Genomic DNA, 11,189 nt, shown 5'->3' with positions numbered 1-11,189 from the left:
ATATAGACTTTGATATGGCATGGGTATTATCTCTATAACAAAGTATATTTCTTTGTGTATTTCTCCCAATGTATATTTCTTCCAAGTATATAATTATTTAGATATTGCACTATGAAAATAGGATGTGAAGAGAACTCTGACTATAGAAATCATATACCAAATGTCTATATAGCTATTTTGTAATATAAGCACTTAGATCCACATAGCCTTGGAAGGGCTTTACCAGGTCTTGTTTCTTGTTTCTTTTTTTTTTTTCTTTTTTTTTTTTTTTTTTTTTGGTTTTTGGGTCACACTCAGCAGCACTCAGGGGTTATTCCTGGCTTTATGCTTAGAAATTGCTCATGGCAGGCATGGGGGACCATATGGGATGCAGGGATTCGAACCACTGTACTTCTGCATGCAAGGCAAACACCCTGCCTCCATGCTATCTTTCTGGTCCCTCGTTCATTTTCTTATTAAATCATCTGCTTGCCTATTTATAGTGTAGAAGACACATTACAGGACCAACTCATTTAGCTCTCTCTGCTCATGAAACTTACTATCTAAATGAGGAAAATTCACCTATACTAAAGAGATTTTGCTTCCTTAGTTCTGCATCCCTATAAAAACATGTTATACTTATTTTATACATTGTGCATACTTAGGTGTGAATATTTGTTGTTAGCAGTGGGGAAGAAAGAGAAATAAGTGTTCTTTTTTTTTTTCGGGGTGGGGGGGTTTGGGCCACACCCGGTAATGCTCAGGGGTTACTTCTGGCTATGCTCTTAGAAGTCACTCCTGGCTTCGGGGACCATATGGGATGCTGGGGGATCGAACTGCGGTCCATCCTAGGCTAGCGCTGGCAAGGCATACACCTTACCTCTAGCGCCACCGCTCCGGCCTCAAATAAGCGTTCTTTTAAAGCTAAGAATATGTCTCTTTACAAATCGAAGAACTTGGTACGCTGTGTAACTGATATTACTGTGAATTATATAGCAACTGATTCTTTCACCTTTTAACTACAATTAGGTAAAACTGTACAATTTTTCCTTGTTACTGCATTTTAAACAGCTAATAGTATAATGCTTAAGCAAACAATGTCATATCATTGAACATAATCCTTCTTAATCTTTAGGTTTTTGGTGCATTAGCATCTGAACCCTTTAAAGTGAGTGACGGCTTTTATGGCACAGGAGAGACATTTGTTTTTACCTTCTGTCCAGAGTTTGAGGTAAGAATAATTTTTGCAGTATTCATTTTATAAAGAGATGATACTAAGAAAATATGTACTTGCAATCACACACACTCACAGTTGACTGTCTTCTCTCTGCCTTTTGCTAACTGCTAGCTAGTTTCTTAAGCATTTTGAGCTTACAGATTTGCAGTAGCTGGACTGGATATCATTAAATGTAACAGGGTGTTTTACAAGTTATGAAAGATTACATATGTATGTATATATATATACATATATATAAAATACTTGGCATTGTAATACATCCTCAGCATGGACTTAGTCAGGTTTAACTTCATTTTTACTTTATAAATTACTACCATGAAATTCTGATAAAGATTTTTGAAGGGTATCAGGTCTTGTACCTAGAGCCACCTACAACTGAGGCAAAGATTGAATATACTTACAGCATCCTGGGCACATAAAGTTTAAGCATATCAAACTTTTCTCTACTAGCTAAATTTATAATCTCGGATAATCTTATTCAAAGATATTTCCCAAAAAAGTAATGAAAAAAGTTGGTTTTCAGAACTTTCTTTAGTAAACAAAATAGGAAGGATTTTCTTTCTCAAAGTCAAAGCTTCTTAAATCTGCTAAACTGCCTCACTGGATTCATTAATACTTTTCATTCCCTTGGTAGATAGAGCAGATCAGCTAATGCCTACAGCTTAGTGGAAATTATTCCACAATTTTTAAGCCTCAGTCATTCTTTTCTTAAACATTTTATTCTCTTGCGCATGATTATATAACATCAATTAAATATTACATAATTAAAATGGATTGTCAAGAGTGTATTGGATACTTGAGAAGACTTGCTAATGGGAAGTGAAAACCTGTAAGTTTTATTAGATTTGCATTAACTCCCTCCCAAAAAACCCCAGAACTTAAGAAAAACTAATCAAAGAATATTGATGTCTAAGGATTTTCCTTTGATTTTTTCAAGTTTCTTTTTCTCAGTATTCTCTAAAGAAATAAAAAAATAGAAATAAATATATGTTATGGGTTACATAAGAATGGTGATGCCTAAATAGAAGACCTCGGTCCTGAATTGAAGCATTATTACAATATAAAGTATAAATTTATGTTTCATGTTAAAAGTCAGTGACAGTATATAACAGGGCTTTTAAAACTCTTCTGTTAGGTTTTTGGGTTTGTTTTATTTCTTATAAAATTAATCAATTTATTAAAATCATTGTTCTTTAATTAAGATATCAATATAGCTTTTTTTTCAATTTTCGTATTGAGACCATTGTGAATTACAACTCTTTCATAGTTGCATTTCAGGCTTTAGTGACACTTAAGTGACAGTGAATTAGGGCCATTCTCACCACCAGTGTTGACCTCCCTGCACATTAATTCCCAGCATACATCCCATACCACCACCTGTAGGCCCCTTGACTACCAATGTAACAGGTTCATTTTATGTTTAACTTTAGTGTGGATCTCTTGATTCTATTATCATTGGCTTTGGCTTGGGTATTTTAGATCTGTCTTTTTATTTTTCCACTCAATGTTCCTGAGACCACTTGGCCCTTGGGCCCCATCCACTTTTATTTTATTTTCTCAATTTGTAGGAAGACATAGAAATATGAGACAGAACAAAGTGATTCAAATTCTTAGGTTCTATGGAAAAGGTGGAAGTTCCTATCTAAAATATAAGTAAAATTAAAAGAAGAAAAGAAAAAAAAAGTGAGGGCAAGAAGTGTGGCCTTTTTCTTTTTCTTTTTGCATAGGCACATCAAACATTGGGGAAATTAGAAAGAAAGTTCTATTGCCCTAAGAGATACAGGTACTCCCCACCCATGAAGCATACTGCCAAAGCACTAGCTACAGGCTCCGGGTATGTTGGTTGTCCAACCACAATGTCTCTCTTTATGGTCCCAGAAAAGGTTCAGCTCAGTTGCAGTTGTCAGAGTCAGTCTTCTGTAGTAGAGATCTTGGTTTTTGCACAGGTCTAGGATAAAGTCTTTCTTTGTGGTCCCAGGAAAAGTTCTGCTTAGTTGCAGTTGTTGTAGACAGTTCTCTGTGATTAGATATATTGGTTCTTGCAAATATCCTACGGCAGAGCATTTTCTGATTTTCTCACTGTTGGGTGGTGAGGTAAGGGAACCAGTCGTTGCTGTTTCCTCATTGTCAGGGTGTCTTACGGGCCCACACTGGAGCAGGTTAGTGTCAGGGCAGCATTCAGGCCACCCCCAGGGGGAGTTTGATTCCTGGTGCCATAATCTGTGCCAGTACCAATATTGGAATCTGAGGTTTGGGGTTAAGTAGTCAATGTCTGATCCATTGAGGCCCAAGTCAAATCTTTGTGACAAATGCTCAGGATGAAAAGCAGCCCTGCACTATAAAATTTGTAAGTTCCTATTCCTATTAAATAAGAACTTCTTTCTATATGTAAAGATTTCCACATTTGAGTGTGCCTATGCAAAAAGGAACAATGTCACATAATAGTCCTGGTGCATGTGGGGGTAAAAATAACAAGCTAAACAATCTTTGTACCCTGATTGTAACCTAACAGAATCATAACCCAACAGAGACTTTTTTAAGAGAATTTTCTACTAAGCAGATCCAAAGCAGGGATGGGGAAGCTACCTCTACATATAGAAATAAGACACTAAGCATTGTAACTATTAAGGAAGTGTGTCTGCAGAAACACACAAAAGAAATATGAAAATCTTCATGTTTTTTGATACAGTTGGGAGGTGTACAATCCAGAGCACAGTTTCATCCTGTCCCGTTGTTCTGTGGCATCTGAGAAATGGTTCACAGAAGTTGGGATGCAGGAGGTATCCTTGAAGGGAGTGTCTATCAGGAGCCGAATCCTGTAGCAAGCAACAGTCTACAATGGGGAGAGGTGGGAGAAAAAGGGCTGCATAGAATGGGTCTATGGAATTGATGTCTACAGGTTCTTCCCAGGGTGAGACATAGTGGGTGGGGAGGGCAACTCACTTTGGGAGTCAGCTGCCAGCTGACTAGGGTAGGGTGAAGTTTCCGATCCCTGAGGAGTTAAGAATTGAGAGTGAAGAGGGTTAAATAGGGAGAGATCGAGGATCAGAGTTGAGGGGGTGAGAAGATAGAAGAGGATTTGTAAGGTGATAGATAGGTGATAGGGAGGGGAGATATCATATAATAAGAACTATATACAATAAAGGCAGGGGTTGTGTATATAATACAGATTAGACAAGCATAGAGAAGTCCACCATGTAAACACTCATTCACACACACAGTGGAAATCTATTCGTAGGGGACAGTTGAAAGACTGACCCTTATGAAATGGGTCAGAGTTCTTAAAAAAAATTGAGGCCAGCATGTTTGGGGTGGAGTGGAGTGGAGTGGAGTGGAGTGGAGTTTTTTAGTACTTAGACAATTCATCGATGGTTGGGATAAACTTTGCTTGATAAAAGCTTCCAGGGTTAGATTTTGCGTGGAGTTTTCTTAGAACAATCATAATTTTACCATCAAGGATGCTAAGCAATATGATAGTGAGCACTGTAAGAGGAATCTACCACATGGCATATCATTTACCATTTCTTGAACATCCAGATTCCTTTCGTGGATGCAAACTGACAAATGTGGACCTTGTGCTCTAATAGTAAGCTAGCTTTGTTTAAAAAACAAAATCTGAAACCAAAACAAATCATAAGAAACATAGTCATTGAACGGGGCCTGTAACAAAAGACTAAGGTGTGCAGTTGCCTATTTCAATAGAAGACCTTGGTCCTGAATTAAAGCATTAGTACAATATATGCAATCTATATTTATGTTTTATGTTAAAAGTCAGTGACAATTTATTTCAGGGCTTTTTAAAACTCTTCTGTTAGGTTTTTGTATTTTTTTTTTTTGGTTATCCATAATACTCAATATCTAATAGAATTAGAACAAAAGAACATGTGAGTAGCTCACAAGATTTAAGGCATTGGAATTGAAGGTTGTATTGTAATAGAGCTTTCAAATTAATCATATAAGCACACACAAAAGCAAAAGACCTTTTCCCACACACACACCCAAACTTTTGTTCTTAGTGGTGATTATTCTTTTTTTTTGGGGGGGGTGGGAGGTTGGGCCACACATGGAGGTGCTCAAGGGTTACTCCTGGCTCTGTGCTCAGAAATATCTCCTGGTAGGCTAGGGGAACCATTTGGGATGCTGGGGATTGAACCCGGATCCAACCCGGGTTGGCCAAGCATGTAAGGTAAACGCCTTACCACAGTGCTATTACTCTGGCCCTGGTGGTATTATTCTTATTACTACCAATCTAGTCTTTGTCTATGATTTGATATTTAGGAGAGCAAGTATAACTAGATTTTATCTATATTTTAAAATTTTATTTTTCTCATATAGGTCTTTAAGTGGACAGGTGATAATATGTTTTTTATCAAAGGAGATATGGATTCACTAGCATTTGGTGGTGGAGGGTAAGTCTCAAACTTTCTCCAAGTATGTAAATTTTAATTTGTACTGTTTTATAAAATCATTTCTCTGGAAAGTTTTGACAGTGGAATTCCAAGTGCTGTACTATGACTAAGAAAGTAGTTTGAAGAAGTCAATATGAGTATGATATATGAAACTTTTAGAATGGTTTTAATTCATATTGAAATGGTATCTAATTCATTCCTTTTAGGCAAAATAGATTTTTTGGTTTTAGACTTGGTGGCCATATCCTGAAGTTTTCAGGGATGACTTGTGGCCCATTGCTTGCTCCTGATGGTGCTCTGGGGACCATGCAGAACCAGGGATTAAACCTGAATAGCAGAACGTGAAATATTGCTCCATCCCCTGTTAGCTATTACATGCTAACGCTTTACTTTCCAATGAAGGTTTTAAAAGTATAATGACTTCTTGTTATTTGAATCTTGTATCTTAATATCCTAGAGCTGTTCAAAATTTCAGAAAACTATGATGATATGTTATTTCTCCTGAGTGTATAAAAACCTTTACTCATTTTCATTTATATTAACCTGGATATTATTTAGTTTGATGGATTAGACAATATAACTTAGTCTGGAAAAAAATTAATGACACACTTTGCAATTTTTTATGATTTTTGTTGTTGGAATCAGCAGGTAATGCTTTTACGTTTTATTTAAAATATAAAATGAGGGACCGGAGCAGTGGCGCAAAGCGGTAAGATGTCTGCCTTGCCGGTGCTAGCCTAGAACAGACCACAGTTCGATCCCTCAGCATCCCAAATGGTCCCCAGAGCCAGGAGCGATTTCTGAGCCCATAGCCAGGAGTAACCCCTGAGCGTTACCAGATGTGACCCCAAAAAAAACAATAAATAAAAAAATAAAATATGAAATAAAACTTTTTGGGAGAACAGTCATTAAGCCCTACCCCCAAACAATCACATAAGATGTGATTCACCTAAACTCTTTAGGAAAATCTCATAAATGTCTTTATAAGTTTTTTTTTTAATGACTGAAGCCACGCCATTACTTGTCTGATGGAACTAAGTTTTGATTATACAGCACAAGTCCAGCAAGGAAAATTAACCATTAGATTATTTTATAATAATGTTAAACAATTGCATAATCTTCAAGAAAGGGTTTGGGCTGGAGTTGGAGAGGTAGCACAGTGGTTAGAATACTTGTATTGCCCATGGCCAACTGAGCTTTGATTCCCCCACACCCCTGAGCTACACTGAGAGTGATCACTGAGCATGAAATCAAAAGTAAGCCCTAAGTACTGCCTGGTTAGGCCCCCAAACAAACAAACAAACAAAAATGGGGCCAAAGAGATAGCATGGAGGTAAGGCGTTTGCCTTTCATGCAGAAGGACGGTGGTTCGAATCCCGGCATCCCATATAGTCCCCCCTGAGTGCTGCCGGGGGTGACTCAAAAACCAAAAATAAATAAAGGAGTATGGGCTCATAAAATGAGATGTTCAAGGGACTTTATGATTCAAGATACCAAACAGGTCCCCCTACAAAATAAAAATAAAAAAGCTGGGAGGCCAGACCAATAGCATGGAGGTAAGGCGTTTGCCTTTCATGCAAAAGGACGGTGGTTCGAATCCCAGCATCCCATATGGTACCCCGTGCCTGCCAGGGACGATCTCTGAGTGTAGAGCCAGGAGTAACCCCTGAGTGCTGCCGGGTGTGATCCAAAAACCAAAAAAAAAAAAAAAAAAAAAAATTAAAATTAAAAGAATTAAAAAATTAAAAAGCTGAATGATTAGGAGCATCAGAATCCAATGACATAGGTTATATTTGGGACCTTGAACAAACTTCCTAAAGAGTCTCAATTTTCTCAACTATAAATGAAGATTGAATCATTAAAACTGGTCTTGTTTTTTAACTTGAGGTGTTAAGGAATTTCCCTGCTTCTGAAACTCATGTTAAGTATGTTAGAATCATAAGAGCTTAAAGAAACCTATGTACTAGGCAAAGAATATTAGAGTAGCTGTCTCATGAAACTCATGTAGGAGTCATTTCATCCATGTATATTGCAGTGATTTTGTAATAGTTGGGATATGAACGAAACAAAATTATCTTGACTGAATGTTAAAAGGACAAGTAAAGTGTTGAAACATTATTGATTTTAGGGTTTTTAGATATTGAAATGCCTTGTTTGATATTTCATAATAATTTCTGATTATTATTATTTTATGATTTATGTTGTAAGCATTAAAGGAATTCTCTTTAATGTATCTTTTTTTATGTATTACAGAGGAGAATTTGCCCTTTGGCTTGATGGAGATCTCTATCATGGAAGAAGCCATTCTTGTAAAACATTTGGAAATCATACACTTTCTAAGAAGGAAGATTTCTTCATTCAAGACATTGAAATCTGGGCTTTTGAATAAGTATATCTTAGAATAAGGGCCCAAATCTGACATGGACTAGCATTGTTTGGAAAGTTCAAGAAGCAATACAATGTGACATGCCATTTGTGCTTAAGTTAGTCTGTATCACATTTACTGGAGCTATCATTTTGGAGGGTATGTTGTAAATCATGTTTATGTCTCAGAATTCTCTAGGCGTATCCCATAGTGTGGGTCCATGTGGTATAATGGTTTGGATTTTGTCTGATTTTTGTCCCATTCTTTGATCATAGTGACCACCTCATCTCCAATTCATGTGATACTAGTCTCCAAATATGACGGTGCTCTTCTGTTGAATCTATTTTGGTTTGTATTTTTGAATGTTTTGACAAGGGCAGCCTAATTTGGAAAACGACAGAATAAAGAAGTAGACCCTTTGTGTCTATGAGGTTGGTATAAAGTGACCTTTGGACCTGGCTCAGCTTAATCATGGGAACAAATGCCAAAATTATGTATACTTCATAGACTACTAGGTTATCATTTTAATTCACACTACAGCATTTTCTTTATTACTTTTGCAGGTATTCTCAATTTCATTTTGAGAAAAATTAAATCTGAGCAAAATTCTGATTGTAATAGACCACAGTTGCACATGATCTGCGGATTTGGGCATATGCTTCCGTAACTAAATTGTATAATAAGGAGTTATCTAGTGACAAAAGAGAATGAGAACTTCATGATTCTACTGGACTTAATACATCATGACAATATAGTATTTACATATTTGTAGTTTGGCAGGGCATTATCTTAAGTATAAAACTTATGAAACAGATGCTCATTTCTTAAAAATATGTGTCAGATCCACTGTTTTATAGTTCAGTTGTTTTAGCTTTGTTGCACACCAACTCCCAAATTATAGGTTCCTGTTCAAAAGGAAAAAAAAGTGATTTTTTTAGTGGTATATGTTATTAATTCTATTAGCATTTGCTCTTATAAAAGGGCAGTGATTATAGTAAACAATATTGTAACTGTAGATTTGTTGAATATGCAGACTTACTGTCCAGTGACCTCAAAAGAAAAAAAAAACCGATAGAATATACAAGTAGTTCTTATCCTCTTTTGTAGGAAATCAATAATTAGCCATTGTGACAATAATTCATCAGTTACTGTCAAAGCTTCATGTTATGCAAAAAAAAAAGGAAATGAAAAAGGAAATCTTGCTGTTATATATATATGTGACAGTGATTTGTGCTGAAATTTCAGCTATTCCCAATAAACATTGTATATTATCTTGTAAATTAATGTTTAAAGGTAGTTTTGTTCTTATAGAAAGTGTTGATTGCCAGATTGCTCATAGCACTTTAAATTATTCTAAAAATGAAATTATAAGCCACATATGTTGGCATAAGTAGTTATTAGTTGTAAAGCACTTGAATATATTTAGATCTTTTGAACGTTTAAATAATTGTCTAAAGAAAGCAGAATGCTAATGGAAAAGAAAAATCTGATATTCTATTTAATATACTATTGCTAAATATAGAAAATCAGGGCATTGTTTCCTTGTCAATATAGAGCTCTCTCACTATAAGTTAGCAAATAGATTAAATGTTTACAGTATAGGGATTTGTACATAAATATATCAGTCCCCAACCTTGGTCTTCCACAGCAGTATTATTGTCTTTGTGGAGTTGACTAACCATTAAAACAATTTAAATCCTGTATTGGATTTCAGTGACAATACTGTCAGAGTGTGGTATATATTAAATAAAATTAAATATATATAAATACAAAGTTGAGTTTGTATTTTTTATATTTTTATTAATAAATGTTTATGTCTAAAAGCTCTTTGACTAAGCATACTACTATCTCATCTATGTAAAAAAAAGCCTTCTTGAAGCCTTATTGGTTCATGATGATGAAAGTAAACATTGAAATAGGAGTAATACCATCCAATTCTAAAAAATGGAGTTCAAGAGAGCACTTGACCTGTAGAGAAATGCATTTGATAGTTTAGGGATGTTGTGGGGAATGCAGATAGTAAGATAAGCCCAATATCATAAAGAACGTTGTTGTATTCAGCGAAAAGAAGTTTTAATTCTGTGTTTCATGCCTTAGGAGCAAGTAGGAAAATTTGAGTGGTGGAATGGCATGACCAGATTTGTTTTTTAGGAAGATTCCTATGAAAAAAATTGATTAGCAGAGAAGTCAAACTAGGGACAAGAAGACTATAAAATCAGATTTGTAAAGTCCAGGAAAAAGTCCAGAGGAAAAACTTATAGAAGGCCCAAATAAGGATAGTCAGAGCAATAGTACAGCAGGTAGGAGGACCTGGGTTTGATCTGTGGTGACACCTATTGTATTCTGCAAGTCCCCCAATGAGTGACCCCTTACCACAGGGCAAAGGGTCAAGCCCTAGCACTGCTTGGGTGTGTCCTCCCTCCCTCTGCCCTTACCAAAGAAATCAAAAACAAAATGAATATAGTAATGATAAGAAAAATGGATTTTAAGGGAATTGTAATGGATGTTAGAGGGTACACATTATTTTAAAGTGTTGATGTAGGCTCTCTGAGAAGAAAACTTAATCCTCAAATTTAAACAAAATTTATCTTGAGTTATCTGTACTAGGCCCTGCATAAACTATTACTCAGAATGTGGAATGTGAGGGACCTCTTTTGAAATCTTGGTCTAAATATTTTGTTAATATTAAAAGTAAACTGTATTGTGTAGTTCTTTTGTATTTTTTGCCTAAAATAATTGACCAATTGAATCAGAGAGACGACACAAGGGCTAAGCATTGCCCTTGGCCTATCCTTGTTCAAAAACAGGCTCACAAAAACAAAACAAAACAAAACAAAACAAAACAAAAACATAACAAAATAATGTTGAATGTTGTCGAATACTTAAGTAGTATGGAAGTATGGGAACAGGAACACAAAATACAAGGAAACATTTTTATTGTGCCATGTCTTAAACTATTGACATAGCTTTACTGATGTGAACTATTTTATATGAAATTCTACTTAGAAATATTGACCACTTTTTATTTCACAAGGTTTTTTTTTGTTTGTTTGTTTTTTTGGTTTTTGGGACACACCTGGTGATGCTCAGGGGTTATTCGTGGCTCTGCGTTCAGAAATCACTCTTGGCTTGGGAGACCATATAGACCTCTGAGGGATCAAACCGCTGTCTGTCCTAGCGCGTGCAAGGCAAACGCCCT

At 35.9% G+C, this 11,189-nt stretch overlaps 1 protein-coding gene across 4 annotated transcripts in view; it reads left to right on the top strand.

Moving 5' to 3' along the window:
• OXR1 (oxidation resistance 1) overlaps positions 1-9,067 on the top strand; it is a 363,437-nt gene extending 354,370 nt beyond the window's left edge. For all 4 annotated transcript variants that reach the window (XM_049773869.1, XM_049773868.1, XM_049773870.1 and 1 more), the window contains 3 exons: positions 1,115-1,210; positions 5,552-5,625; positions 7,879-9,067. In XM_049773869.1, coding sequence (XP_049629826.1) covers positions 1,115-1,210; positions 5,552-5,625; positions 7,879-8,014 — 306 coding nt within the window. In that variant the 3' untranslated portion in view covers positions 8,015-9,067. The remainder of the gene's footprint in view (positions 1-1,114; positions 1,211-5,551; positions 5,626-7,878) is intronic.
• Positions 9,068-11,189: the final 2,122 nt, after the last annotated feature.

This window comes from Suncus etruscus, chromosome 5 (assembly GCF_024139225.1).
Source record: "Suncus etruscus isolate mSunEtr1 chromosome 5, mSunEtr1.pri.cur, whole genome shotgun sequence".
In the NCBI taxonomy this organism is placed as follows: Eukaryota; Metazoa; Chordata; class Mammalia; order Eulipotyphla; family Soricidae; genus Suncus; species Suncus etruscus.
This window is presented reverse-complemented; position numbering and strand designations above follow the sequence as displayed.